We start from the raw sequence: 13469 nt of genomic DNA, 5'->3' as shown, positions 1-13469 counted from the left end.
GACTAACTTTGAGTTTACGATATATTTTTTATAGCTGAAAGTACAAAAAATTGGTTTTTTTCAAAATTTTCGTGTTTTTTTTTGTTTATAGCGCAGAAAATAAAAAGCGCACAGGTGATCAAATACCGCCAAAAGAAAGCTCCATTTGTGTGAAGAAAAGGACGTAAATTTTGTTTGGGTACAGCATTGCATGACCGCGCAATTATCATTTGAATTAGTGCAGCGCCAAACAGCAAAAAAAAGGCCTGGTCATTAAGGGGGGTAAATCCTCTGGGGCTCAAGTGGTTAAGGCTGTTTAGAAAATGTAAGACAGACACTGGTTGGTTGCAGTTGTGTTGACTGGGGGTGAGAGGATTGCATGTGTAGCAATGACAGACTTTTTCTGTCAGACACTTTACCTATGCAATTGGCCAAATTAATGCTTTTTGACCTACCATAAAATACTGTTCTTGTGACATATTAAGGGACACACGATGAGTAATTCAGTTAAATAGGGGGTTATGATGCTGCGTTCAGGTGATTTGACACTGGCAAACATATCTAGGAAGACAGCAAAGTACAACCCCTCCCATCGTTCTTCAGATTTGTAGCAACAAAATAGTAGGAGCAGGTGCCCTTTACTATACTTCAAAAATAAAATAATAATAATTTGAAGGCAAGTCAAAAATTCTATTTTCTTAGTCATACATTAGGGGACACAGGATCAGTATTTCATGTACATACAGAAATCCAAAAATAGTTGAATTGAGGGGTAGGTAACACAGTAAACAAATGTTTACATGCCCATGTAAACAAAAAGGTGGCTCACAGCCACCGGAACATTCTTACGACCAAAAGCTGGCATCAGATGAGGTCTGAACATCCACCTAGTAAAATTGAACAACATGTGAACAGAAGACCAGGTGGCAGTCTTGCAAGTCTGAGAAACAGAGACCTTATGTTGAAAAGCTAATGAAGCAATAACTGATCTACTAGAGTGTGTTTTGAAAAAAAAGTTAGAACCTTGTCTAAAGCTGGCCATACATTACTTGTTTGTTTTGCTCAATCAACTGGCTGAATGAAACAAAACTAAGCAGATTTCCCCACCACACATTCAAGGTGGATGGGGAAATCCTTCTCATTGTGTCAGATACTCCCACTGTCAGAATACACTGATCAGCACTGTAATCCACTGGCTGCCCGTGCTATTCATGCAAGGATTTTGCAACAAGCTGGCTCACTAAAAGTCAATCAATATATCAACTTTTCATGAATAGGAACATCTATATATGGATCAAAATTCATTCAGCTCCTGCTAAACTGGCTTAATGCAGATAAATGTATGACAGCTTTAATCTGTAAGTTAAAATAATGAACTTCTGAATCCACCTGGACATGGTGGAATTGCAAGCAGATTGCCCCCTACAAAAATCCTCAGCAATTGCAAAGAGTCAGTGTCTAAAAGAAGCTGTAATAGAGACAGCAGTGTGTACCACAGCGCAGAGAAATTTCCTTGAGATTCTAGGAAAAGGACAGAGATGAAAGAATGTTCTGGTTAAGGTGCAAGAAAGAACCACCTTCCAAAGAAAAGAGGTCCTAGGCATCAAAAACCCCTTATTATGACACACAGCAAAAAAGGTGGTCTTTACAGGTTAGGGACAACTCAAAACCTCTCCTTTTAGAGGTTAGGGCAACAAGGAAGGTAACATTACAGTGAAATATCCCACAAAAGATTCAAAGAGTGATTTCTAGAGAGCCAACTGAACCAGGTTGGGATCCCACAGAGACACTGGGGAAAATACAAGGGGAACATGTGAACAGTACCCTGTACAATAGCTTTTACTCTTTACCAAGGTGTGAGAGCCAAGCAGTCTTGAAAAAAAATAAATCACTAGGGCTGAGATTTGCCCCTTGATGGCACGTAAAGACAAAGACTGATCTAGTCCAGACCAAAAAAAGATAGAGAAAAGACAGGATTACAGTACTTCCTGAGATGGACAAATCTTGCCTCGCACCAGGCGTAATATGCTTTCCAGGTGTGATGGCAGACTGTGCAAGAAGTTGATTTCAAGAGCACAGACATATACTGTGGTAGGTAGATTCCAAGACATGGGCTTCAACAACCAGGCCATCAAAGCCAGCGACAGATCCTTGGAACTGAAAGTCTGTCAGAAGTCTGACAGGGTCTACAAACCATGTCTGCACTAGTTTGGAGCGATGGGAGATACCAGAATCACCCTCCATCTTGATTTCGCAGAGCAGGTGAGAAAAGTTTCAGAGAAGAAAAGAATTTGTCCTGGTAGAACTGATCCCAGGGAGTCACCAGAGCATCTGCTGTGAAGATTAGAGAATCCTTGTACCTGGAAACAAACTTGCTTAGTTTGTTCAACCTGGAAGCTAGGATATTCATGTCTGGGGTCCCCCACCTGCAACAGAGGTCTTGAAACAACCCAGGGTGAAGACTAGTTTATCTTTGAGCTGCTTCTGGCTCCTCCCTGATGGTTGTGGTAAGCCACTACTTGTGCATTGTCAAATTAAACTCTGGTTGGATGGCCTTGAATTTGCAAGGTCCAGCTCTGAATGAATAACCAAATTGTTTTGAGTTTCAGATTATTTATTAGGAGATGAACTCCTTCTGACTACTAAGTTTCTTGCACTGAAAAAGCATCCTGGACTCCTTCCCAGCTCAACAGGCTAGCATTTCTTGTGAGAACCTTCCAGACCAGTGAGAGGAAAGTTGTCCCTGACTCCTGGATTGGACTCATGAGCCACCAAACTTGGTTTGGCGGTCAGGAGCATGTGATGGTTCAGATACTAAGTCTACTTGTCCCAGCAAAATGTTGAGTTAATATCATGTAGAGTGAAACAGGGCATACGGAAGAGCTTCAAAAAGAGGTCACTAATATGCTCAGGCCCTCTTATAAAAGAGGAGGATGTGGTGTATCCAAGCACCAACCCAATGTTAAAGAGCACCCAGCTCCTCTTGTAATATGCCCTAGAAGGGTGTGGAAAGTTTATGTGCAAATTAGCTACTGCAAATTGGTGGCAAATGTTCTCAAAACCATTTTAAATAATGTCAGGGAACATTTTTTTTTTTTTTTAAGCACAACCAAAACGCAAAGTGTTACAGCTATAAAAACACAGGATCAAATACCAGTGTTTACTGATTAGTTTCACCCCAATATTCACTGAACATGAATAGTAAACCAAGAAACTGCATTTGCACCACTTCTAAATATCGCTCTTCATTATATGCCATATTTTTTTTCTTTACCGACTTTCCATGAATCAAACTAGATAGCAACGTTGAAGGAAAGTCACAAGTGTGATCATTACTTACATTATGGATCCTGAATTAAAATCTAATTTTCACCAATTGGTATATTTTATCTATGTCTCCAGAAGAGACCCTTCTCCCTCCCTGAAAAATGCTAAATATTAACATGCACATTGCTAGTGCAGCTCCAATTGTCACCTACAAGTGATGTTCTGTCTCAAGAAAAAAAAAAAAAAAAATCAGTCGAAAATATCCAAAGCATTGCACGTTATACAATAAAGGGAACTCCCTTAGCACCTTTAAAAAACACAAATGTTTAATTCCTATTACCTCAGACGACTTATACCCAAGCAGCAGGTAGGTGGCCATGACTTCATTATACTTCTGATTTACAAGAGAGTCCTGAATTTCCTCACGGGTATAGCCCATAGACACCATCAACTCTGCAAGTATAAAAAAAAAAGTAAATAACTTTTTACTGAATATTCTATTAATAACCAGGATTGCTTAGCAGTGATCAGAAGACTGTAGATATGTTTAACTCTCCCCCTCCCCCAAAAAAGAAAATCACAGATACCGACATTGCTTCATTATTCTAACATTTTTTTCTACTTGCAGTATTTTAGGCCATTATATACTTCTGAACAAGCTCTATAGCCATGCATGCTTTTAGAATAGCTTGAAAAAGTATGAAAATAATCCACTATTTGCTGCAAAGTAAACGCTAAATGCAAAATTCTGCCACAGGCAACATCTTCTTCTCCAGACATAGGACTGTCCAGCTGGATTTTTATAAATAGGAAACTGGATGAACAAATAAACTGCTGCACTAAATATCAAAACACACCATGACAGCTAAAAAGAAACCACCACTGGAATTAAGTTAGGGGTTTAAAACAAGTCTGCATTTAGCATAGCAAATTGATCTCTCTTATAAACTTTTACCCGAACATCTTAATCTGTCATCTTCAGAACAAATTGTCCACAAATACCTAGTTACAGTGACCCCATAACCACTACAGAAGATCACCACCTAGCTTCACCACCAGTGATTACAAGCAACCCACAATTACAATAAATCCTGAACAAAGGCCAGAAATTACTAGACAGTAGAAAGCAGGTAAGTGAATATGGATTATACAACAGCACAAAGTTTGATTTAATATTGTATTTACAATTTAGGCATCATTACTGTCTTTAGTTTAAAATGTCCATCAAATGGAATAACTTGAGACAAGTAAAGGGGGTTTCTTATTAAATGTTTTCAATAAATTTAATACTCTGGTGCCCTGCTCCTATTCCTGTGGGAGAAAGCCAAACACTTGTGATGCTGTGACTTCAATTCATATATATCTTTCTTTAATCCAGCTTATTTGGATAGCATAAACATTTTCATGTCAAATGATTTAGAATTCTGGCAATTGAATACAAATGTAAGACCTGTCCTTCTAGGATCCTTGTAGTCTGGAACTGGTTCCACATAAGGTTTCAACTCATCGTCTTCGTGTCCCACATTCATCCAACGATCCCTCATGATTTGCTGAGAGCAGAAAGTCAAAGTATATCAGTCAGTATTTTTAAAACTGGATTGGCATTTCAAAATCTAAGTAAATGCAATCTAATATGTTGATAATAAAGACAATGTAAAAAAAAAAGAATAAAAGAAAAGCAAACGTCATACATACTTGCTCTGTGCAGAGGTTTTGCATAGAACAGCCCAGATTATCCTGCTAGGGCTCCTGGCCCCTCGCCCCTACCGAATGCACCCAGAGCAAGCAGCTTGCTACGGGAGCACGCAACCAGGCTCGCTTCCAAGCTGCTGCTCTGCATGTTCATTCACACCACAGAGCTGTGGCTTAGCCATGCCCCCCTCTCTCCTCATTGGCTAACTGGCTGCGATTGACAGCAGCAGGAGCCAATGGGGGCTGCTGCCCACATAGAATGCATGAAGGTAAAAAGCCTTGAGCCTTTACAACCACTTTAAGAACTTGATTAATGACACCAAAGTTAAAGAGTTAAAGACAATGATTTTGCTGATAGAATGACCACATTAAAAAGATTATGACAAAATTTCTTTCAAGCAAGCTTGTAACTTCAGAGTATGCTCTGTGTATACACACACACACCTCTGGATGACTTGCCCCCCTTCATGACCTATTTTGCTATATGGCGCTGCGCTACTTTAACTGACAATTGCACGGTCAAGTAACACTGTACACAAATTAAATCATTTTTTTCACGCAAATAGAATATTGTAGTGGGTTTGATCACCACTGGGTTTTTTTATTTTTTGTGCTATAAACAAAAAAAGACCAAACATTTTTGCTACAAAACATATCCAATAAAAAAAAAAAATATAAAAAATTTAATTTGTTCATAAATTTAGGCCAAAATGTATCCTGCTACCATCTTTAGTACAGAAACAAAATCCAAATAAGTGTATATTAATGGTATGTGTGAAAATGACAGCATCTACAAACAATGGTATAGATACTGGATTTTATTTCTTTTTTATTTCAAATACAGTTGTGACCAAAATTATTCAACCCCCAATGCTGTAAAGGGGTTTAGGGACTATAGTGTACATTTGGAATTGTATTCAGAATCAAATCCTACAAGGACGTTGTAACTACCCAAATGCAACTAAAATGACATCAATTGTTTATGTAATACAGTAGTAAATGGTTCTTATGTGGTTTCTTCATTGCCACAATTATTCAACCCCTTAAAGACTACCACTCTGAAGAACAGAGGTTCATACAGGTGCTTTCCATCAGGTATTGAAAACACCTGTGGATGTCACCGAGCAGCAATCAAGCATAATAAGCACCAATTAGGCAGCTTTAAAATGACTGTGATACTCAGCTCCTTCTAGACATTTACTGGTGTGGTTACAAACATGGTGAAGGCAAGAGAATGGTCCAGGAAGACAAGAGAAGAGGTGATTTCTCTTCACAGGAAGGGCAATGGCTATAAGAAGATTGCAAAGATGTTAAACATACCAAGAGACACCTTAGGAAGCATCATTCGCAAATTCAAGGCAAAGGGCACTGTTGAAACGCTACCTGGTCGTGGCAGAAAGAAGATGCTGACTTCGACTGCTGTGCGCTACCTGAAGCGTAGAGTGGAGAGAAGTCCCCGTGTGACTGCTGAGGAACTGAGAAAAGATTTGTCAGATGTGGGTACAGAAGTTTCAGCCCAGACAATAAGACGCACACTGCGTAATGAAGGCCTCCGTGCCAGAACTCCCAGGCGTACCCCCTTGCTGTCTCCAAAGAATAAGAAGAGTCGACTGCAGTATGCCAAAAGCCATGTGGACAAACCACAAAAGTTGTGGGATAGTGTTCTGTGGACTGATGAAACAAAATTAGAACTGTTTGGGCCCATGGATCAACGCTATGTTTGGAGGAGGAAGAACAAGGCCTATGATGAAAAGAACACCTTGCCTACTGTGAAGCATGGTGGAGGGTCAATCATGCTTTGGGGCTGTTTTGCTTCTGCAGGTACAGGGAAGCTTCAGCGTGTGCAAGGTACCATGAATTCTCTTCAGTACCAGGAGATATTGGATGGAAACGTGATGCAGTCCGTCACACACCTGAGGCTTGGGAGACGTTGGACCTTTCAACAGGACAATGATCCCAAGCATACCTCCAAGTCCACTAGAGCATGGTTGCAGAGGAAAGGCTGGAACATTTTGGAGTGGCCATCGCAGTCACCAGACTTAAATCCGATTGAGAACCTCTGGTGGGACTTAAAGAAAGCAGTTGCAGTGCGCAAGCCTAAGAATGTGACTGAACTGGAGGCCTTTGCCCATGAAGAATGGGCGAAGATACCCGTAGATCGCTGCAAGACACTTGTGTCAAGCTATGCTTCACGTTTAAAAGCTGTTATAACTGTAAAAGGATGCTGTACTAAGTACTAAGATTGAATGTCACTTGGGGGTTGAATAAAACTGATAATGCTGTGAGCACAGAAAAGACATTTGTGGTTATTTCATTATAACTGTTATGTTATATTTGTCTGACCTACAAGTGCCTCTTTAATGTAAATGTAAGCAAGATGACTGAATGATCAAAAGCAATGTCAAACTGGCCAAAACACTCAATTTCAGTGGGGGTTGAATAATTTTGGTCACAACTGTACTACTAATGACAGCGATCAGTGACTTATAGTGGGACTGTGATAGTTTGGTGGGCATTCTGACTCTAGCTGACACTGGGTGGGAACTGCCACTGACATCTCCAGGGATACTGATGCAGTGATCAGTGCTAATAAAAAGCAATGTCACTGTACGGATGACACTGGGCAGGAAGGGGTTAACATTTGTGGCGATCAAAGGGTTAACTGTGTGCCAGAGTGTTTTGTGTGTACTGTATGCTGTTTTACTATTGGATGACTCCCTGACAGGAGAGAGATCTAGGTTATTTACATTCACAGATCTCTCTCCTGTCAGTTTCTTCATCGATCGCTAGGTCCCAGCTAAGAATCATTGGCTGGGACCCAGGTATTAGCATGTAAGGGAGCCAATGACAGCGCAGGTAGGCGGGCGCACGTCCCCTAATATATATATATATATATATATATATATATATATATATATATATATATATATATATATATATATATATATATATATATGAGATTCTGCACAGAGCTGCTGCCCTGTAGCAGTAAAGCTGCTATAGGGTGGGCAGCAAATGGTTAATCAAGATGGCAGACAACAGTGTTAGTCTTGTGAACAAAGGTGTAAAACCTGTGGATATCTACAGAAGACTTCAAGCACAGTATGTTTGAGACGCTCAGCCACAGTAAGACATCTGAATGGTGTAAACGTTGAAAAAATGGCCATACGACCATCAGTGACGATCCTGGCCGTGGTGGTTCCCAGTCCACAACTGTCATTCCTGTGAATATTCAGCACATGGAACACCTGATCCTGGATAATGGATGCATAACCTGTTGTGAAATTGCAAATCTTTCTGTGGGATTGGTGAACACGATGACAAAGTGAAGCAGGCTGTCCTAGGATGGTTCAGGCATACTGACAAATCTTTCTATGCCGAAGCTTTCCAGGCACTAGTTCAAAGCTGGGATTAGTGTATAAATGTAGCAGGGCAGTATGTCGAAAAATAAAAGCAGTTCCCACTGTTTTATTATATAAAGTAAAAATTCCCGGTTTAATTTGAATGCCCCTTGTATAATGTATATGCGTACACACATACAACTGTGAATAAATTTGTCGGTGACCTTCCAAAAAAGAACCACACACAATTTTCATTGAAATTACTATAAAACTGAAAATAGTAATTGCCATCCATGGTCTATTCCATATTTATTAAAATCAGACTGTTTTTTGATTTAACAGAATATTTTAAATAAAACAAAAATGGCATTATATACACAAATTACAGAACCCTTAAAAGAAGTTTGAGTTTCCAAAAAAACAAACAAACAAACCAACAAACCACATATGCTCATCTAGATGGATGCAGCATAGGTCTGATGCTGCATGAGTCCCCAACCACTTCTAAGACTAACCGCTCATTTCTCAGCCTTCAGTGAGCCTGCACCTGTCAGTACCTGGCTCTCTGCCATGTCCCTCCAGCACTCATTGGAGTAGTGGGCTGTGGAGGGGGCAGAAGCGGCCAGCTGAGAGGCTAAGCCAGATTCCAGCCCAGGCATCTGGGTGACTCCCGACTTTAAAGTCAGGATCTTTCCACAGCTTGGACTGGCTGAGTGATGTCAGCTGAAAACAGGCCACAGAAGAGCACTCCTGTGATCCACAGATGTATAGCCAAAATTGTTTTGGCCATACTTCTCCTTTAACCTAATATTTTGTTGGCTAACCTTTAGAGGCAAACAAGAGATTTCTGTAGTTCCCAGTGAAACTTTTTCACCTGCCAATAGATACAGTAGTTTGGCCCATTCTTACTGAGACAGCTTTCTGACACTGGGCAGTAAAGTTCCCTGTTAATCTTGAGATTTAGTTGTGCACAATTCTTGAGATTTCTTTGTGCAAACTTCAAGACAACCCATGCCAGTTGCAGAAAAGCAGCCCCAAAACATTAACTGAGCCCCCTCCATGTTTCACAGTAGATAGTGTTCTTTTTTTTGAAAGCTTAATTTTCATCTGTGAAAATAGACTTGCCAAAAAACTCCACTTTTGTCTCTTCTGAAGGACATTCTATCAGAAGTATTGACTTGTCAATATGAATTTTAACACATTCCAGTGTAAACTTTGTAGGTTTTTCTTTTAATAGTGGCGTCCTCCTGGGTCCACTGTCACGCAAAAAGCGACAGATTTTTAAGATACAAGTTTTCATTGACAATTTGTCTACTATTCACTCTATCCTTTCATTCAATCTGGTGTCGATATTCCTCTTGTAGTCCTGTCCAGGGAGGCTGGCTACACTCCAAAGCACTTTAAAGTACATTTCCACTTTTGCAGTCAAATTTGAGAAAACCCCACTATGTTTGTGTTCCTAGTCACACAGCATACTTAAAAAAAATAAATAAATAATAATTACCTTTCAAATGTTTCTATGAAGAATGTGTCATGGCTGAATTCAAGAATTTTTCAACTAGCTCAACATAATATGTCACAATAGCTGGGCTAGGAACTGAGAGTCCAAGTACAATGGAGAAGCTCAGCTCCTAAACGTGTAAACTTTTTGCATAGATAGTGTTCATATTTAACACATCATAACAGACAGTGCCAAGTAGATTTTTCCTTACTGGAAGTTCCAGAAAAGAGCATCTTAAAACTTCAGCTGCAATTTGTTTTTTGTTTTTTTAAAAGCTATGTGAATGGGTACATTTACCAAATATAATGTAGATATCCCAATTTGGCTGCAAAAGTAGAAATAAAATAAATCTATTCATATTTACAACTGTAGTCACAAGAACGTCGAGCAGTTTCAAGTTGGTCCTATAGCCATTATCTTTGACATGCTGGTCTATAATTTTCCTCTTTCTGGTCTCCTGAGAACTCCCGCCTTTGCTTTCTCTGGCCCACGTTCAGTTTTGTGCACAGGATTAGACCAAATAGCAGCGAGATTACTTCTCTATTTAAATAGGCTGAATGACTTGATTACAAGACTGAAGACATGTGATACCAATTACATAAACCAGTTAAGCAGCCCATACATCATTTTTTTTTCATTCAACTGACTCAATTTCTCCATCCACACACTCAATGGGGATAGGGGATCTTCCAACTGAGATACTGTATTATAGATTATAGCAGAAATACTGCTACAGGGCGGCACGATGTGCAAAATCACATACATATACACACACATATATGATTTTGCATTACCGGGTAGGGGGTGCGCGTGAGTGACTCTAAAAAGAAGCACCATCGCGCACCCAAGACACCCCCCCCACCTGTGTGCGTGAGCGTTGACCCTGAGTCAGTATGTAAACAACGGTTGCACCATGCATGTGAGGTATCGCCGCGAACGTCAGATCAAGGGCAGTAATTCTAGCACTAGACCTCCTCTGTAAATCTAAAATGGTAGCTTGCAAAGGCTTTCAAAGAGTTGCCTATGGATACTGAAAATGTATGCAGTTTGTCACCATTGCACAGGGCATGCGCAGTTTTAAAGCATGTCATGTTTGGTATCTATTTACTCGGCACACCATCATCTTTTATATTTTACCAAATAATTGGCCAATATATTGTGTTTTTGTGCACTAAAAGTAAAAAAAGTATTTTTTTCAAAACCTTTTACAAATCGCTGCACGAGTGCTATGTGACATAAAAAATTGCAGCACCCACTGTTTTATGCACTAGGGTGTCTGCTTTAAAAAAAATATATGTTTGAAGGCTCAAAGTAATTTCCTAGCAAAAAATACTGATTTTTTGTTTTCATGTCAAAAAAAAAAAAAAAAAAAAGTGTCAGAATAGGCTTGGTCTTCAGGTAGTTAGAAGAGGGAAAGATGTGTGGCATAAGCTTCTAATGCTAGGCATAAAATGCCCCCACCCCCAAAAATTACCCCTTTTTGGAAAGTAGACATCCCAAACTATTAGCTGAATGGGATGTTTAGTCAATAGAAGAATTTATTTTTTACCACACGTTTTTGGAAAATGCCAATTTTTAACACAAAATTGTCAGTTAAATGATTTACTGCTCACACATGCCATGGGTATATGTAGAATTACTCCCCAAAATACATTCTGCTACTTCTCCTGAGTATGGGAATACCACATGTGAGAGACTTTTTGGCAGTCTAGCCAAGTACAGGACCCCAAAATCCAATAAGCAGCGTCAAGCTTTTAAAGGGTTTTATTTCCTCATTACACTTCCTGACTACCTATCATAGTTTCGGAGGCCCTGAAATGCCAGGACAGCACCAAGCCCCCCAAAATGACCACTTTTAAGAAAGCAGACACCCCAAGGAATTCGATTTTCAAAATTTTCGGTCTTTTTTTGTTTATAGCGCGAAAAATAAAAATCACACAGGTTATCAAATACCACTGAAAGAAAGCTCTATTTGTGTGAAAAAAGGACATAAATTTAATTTATGTACAGTATTGCATGACCGTGCAATTGTCAGTTAAACTAGTGTAGCGCTGTATAGCAAAAAATGGCGTAAACTGCAGTATCTATACCATAGTTTGTAGACGCTATGATGTTCGCACGAAGCAATCAATATACACTTATTGGGATTTTTTTCCTAAAAACACATAGCAGAATACATTTTGGTTAAATTTACTATATATTTTTGATAGCCAAAAGTAAAAAAAAATATTGTTTTTCTTGAAAATTTTCAGTCTTTGTGTTTATAGTGCAAAAAATACAAAGCACACAGGTGATCAAATACCACCGAAAGAAAGCTCTATTTGTGTGGGGAAAAAAAAAAGAAAAAAGGACGTAAACTTCATTTGGGTACAGCATTGCATGACCACACAATTACTAGCTGAAATAGTGCAGCACCGAACAGCAAAGAGAGGCCTGGTCAGGAGGGGGGGTAAATTCTCAGGAGGGCAAGTGGTTTAAGAGCCTCTGACAGACCATTTTGCCTAAAGACAGTTAGATCATGCTGTACCTGTTTATAGCAAAACCCAATTTATGAACACACTCGTATTTCAAAGATATGAACTTTTAAAATTCCTGTACTAGTTGTACTGAAATTAAGCTTGAACAAGTTTATCTCGGATTTAGAAGAAGGAAATCCTGAAAATAAGCATTAGATGAAAGCCTGCTCTATCTTACCTCCAGTGTGCCCCTCTTGCTTGGGTTTAAAATGAGGAATTTCTTTAGTAGATTTTCACAGTCCGTGGACATATAGAAAGGAATGCGATATTTACCACGCAATACACGCTCACGCAGCTCCTGAAAGAGATGGAATAAATACTGCTCATTACCTTAACTGTCACCAGCTTTAGCCTTGAACAGTTTTTTTTTTTTTTTTTTTTTTAAACCAGACAATCTCAAAACACTTGGAGCAAGCAGGAATGTCTACAGCAGGTGAAATGTGCAGTAAAGAAAATGCTATTTGAAAAAGGATATCTGACCAGTAAACATTTACTATTACCTGAAATTTGGGAATGATTTATACTTATTAGAGAGCCCCTTATAGATTTATAGGTCCTATTCAGCAGCAAGAAACAAGACCCCATCAACTGGGATTAGTGAAACCTAGTGACACCTGCATTCCAAAATGACAAAATGCTGACGTTGTGTATGTAAAGTGAAATTATAGGCAAAGCAAAAGACATACAGGATGTAGCCTGTCAAAAACATGAACACTGCAGTTTTTGTTCTTCTAAGTATCCCCGTGCACTTGACCAAAAGACAGGCAGTGTAGAGATTTGTCTTCTTAACTTTGCAGATTGCAAACACTCTGGGGTTGAAGTGAAATTGCACCATGTTCACTAAGCTCTGGGGAAATTCCTTTGCAAAATGAACATCCTGATTGCCTTTAGTAAATCAGTCCCTTACATAATTACATCAAAGTGATCTGCTTGTTGTGCTATATATGCAATCCTTGAACACTGAGTTTAGGGCTGGTTCACACCAGTGCATTTTTTTTTCTGCATCAAAAAGGCATGGATTTGTTTAACATGGATTCCAACGGCCCTAGTTCACTACAGTACATGTTCCAGTGCTGTCAACAAAAGTAGAACACGTTGCATTTTTTTTCTGTATGGAACATGGCAAAAACCATCAAAAACGCACCGGAATGCATATGTCTTTAATTGTGATGA

General features: G+C 39.3%; 1 protein-coding gene across 8 annotated transcripts in view; it reads right to left on the bottom strand.

Annotated features, from left to right (window-relative positions):
* MARK2 (microtubule affinity regulating kinase 2) overlaps positions 1–13469 on the bottom strand; it is a 207644-nt gene that overhangs the window by 48960 nt on the left and 145215 nt on the right. For all 8 annotated transcript variants that reach the window (XM_089652805.1, XM_089652803.1, XM_089652802.1 and 5 more), the window contains 3 exons: positions 12475–12594; positions 4697–4796; positions 3587–3699 (listed from right to left, as the gene is read on the bottom strand). In XM_089652805.1, the coding sequence (XP_089508931.1) occupies positions 3587–3699; positions 4697–4796; positions 12475–12594 (333 nt within the window). The remainder of the gene's footprint in view (positions 1–3586; positions 3700–4696; positions 4797–12474; positions 12595–13469) is intronic.

The sequence above is a fragment of the Staurois parvus genome, unplaced genomic scaffold, assembly GCF_062004578.1.
Source record: "Staurois parvus isolate SC_StPar_1 unplaced genomic scaffold, SC_StPar_1.0 ptg000694l, whole genome shotgun sequence".
Lineage (NCBI taxonomy): Eukaryota > Metazoa > Chordata > Amphibia > Anura > Ranidae > Staurois > Staurois parvus.
Note: the sequence above shows the minus strand (reverse complement) of the source record. Positions and strands in the feature narration are given on the sequence as shown.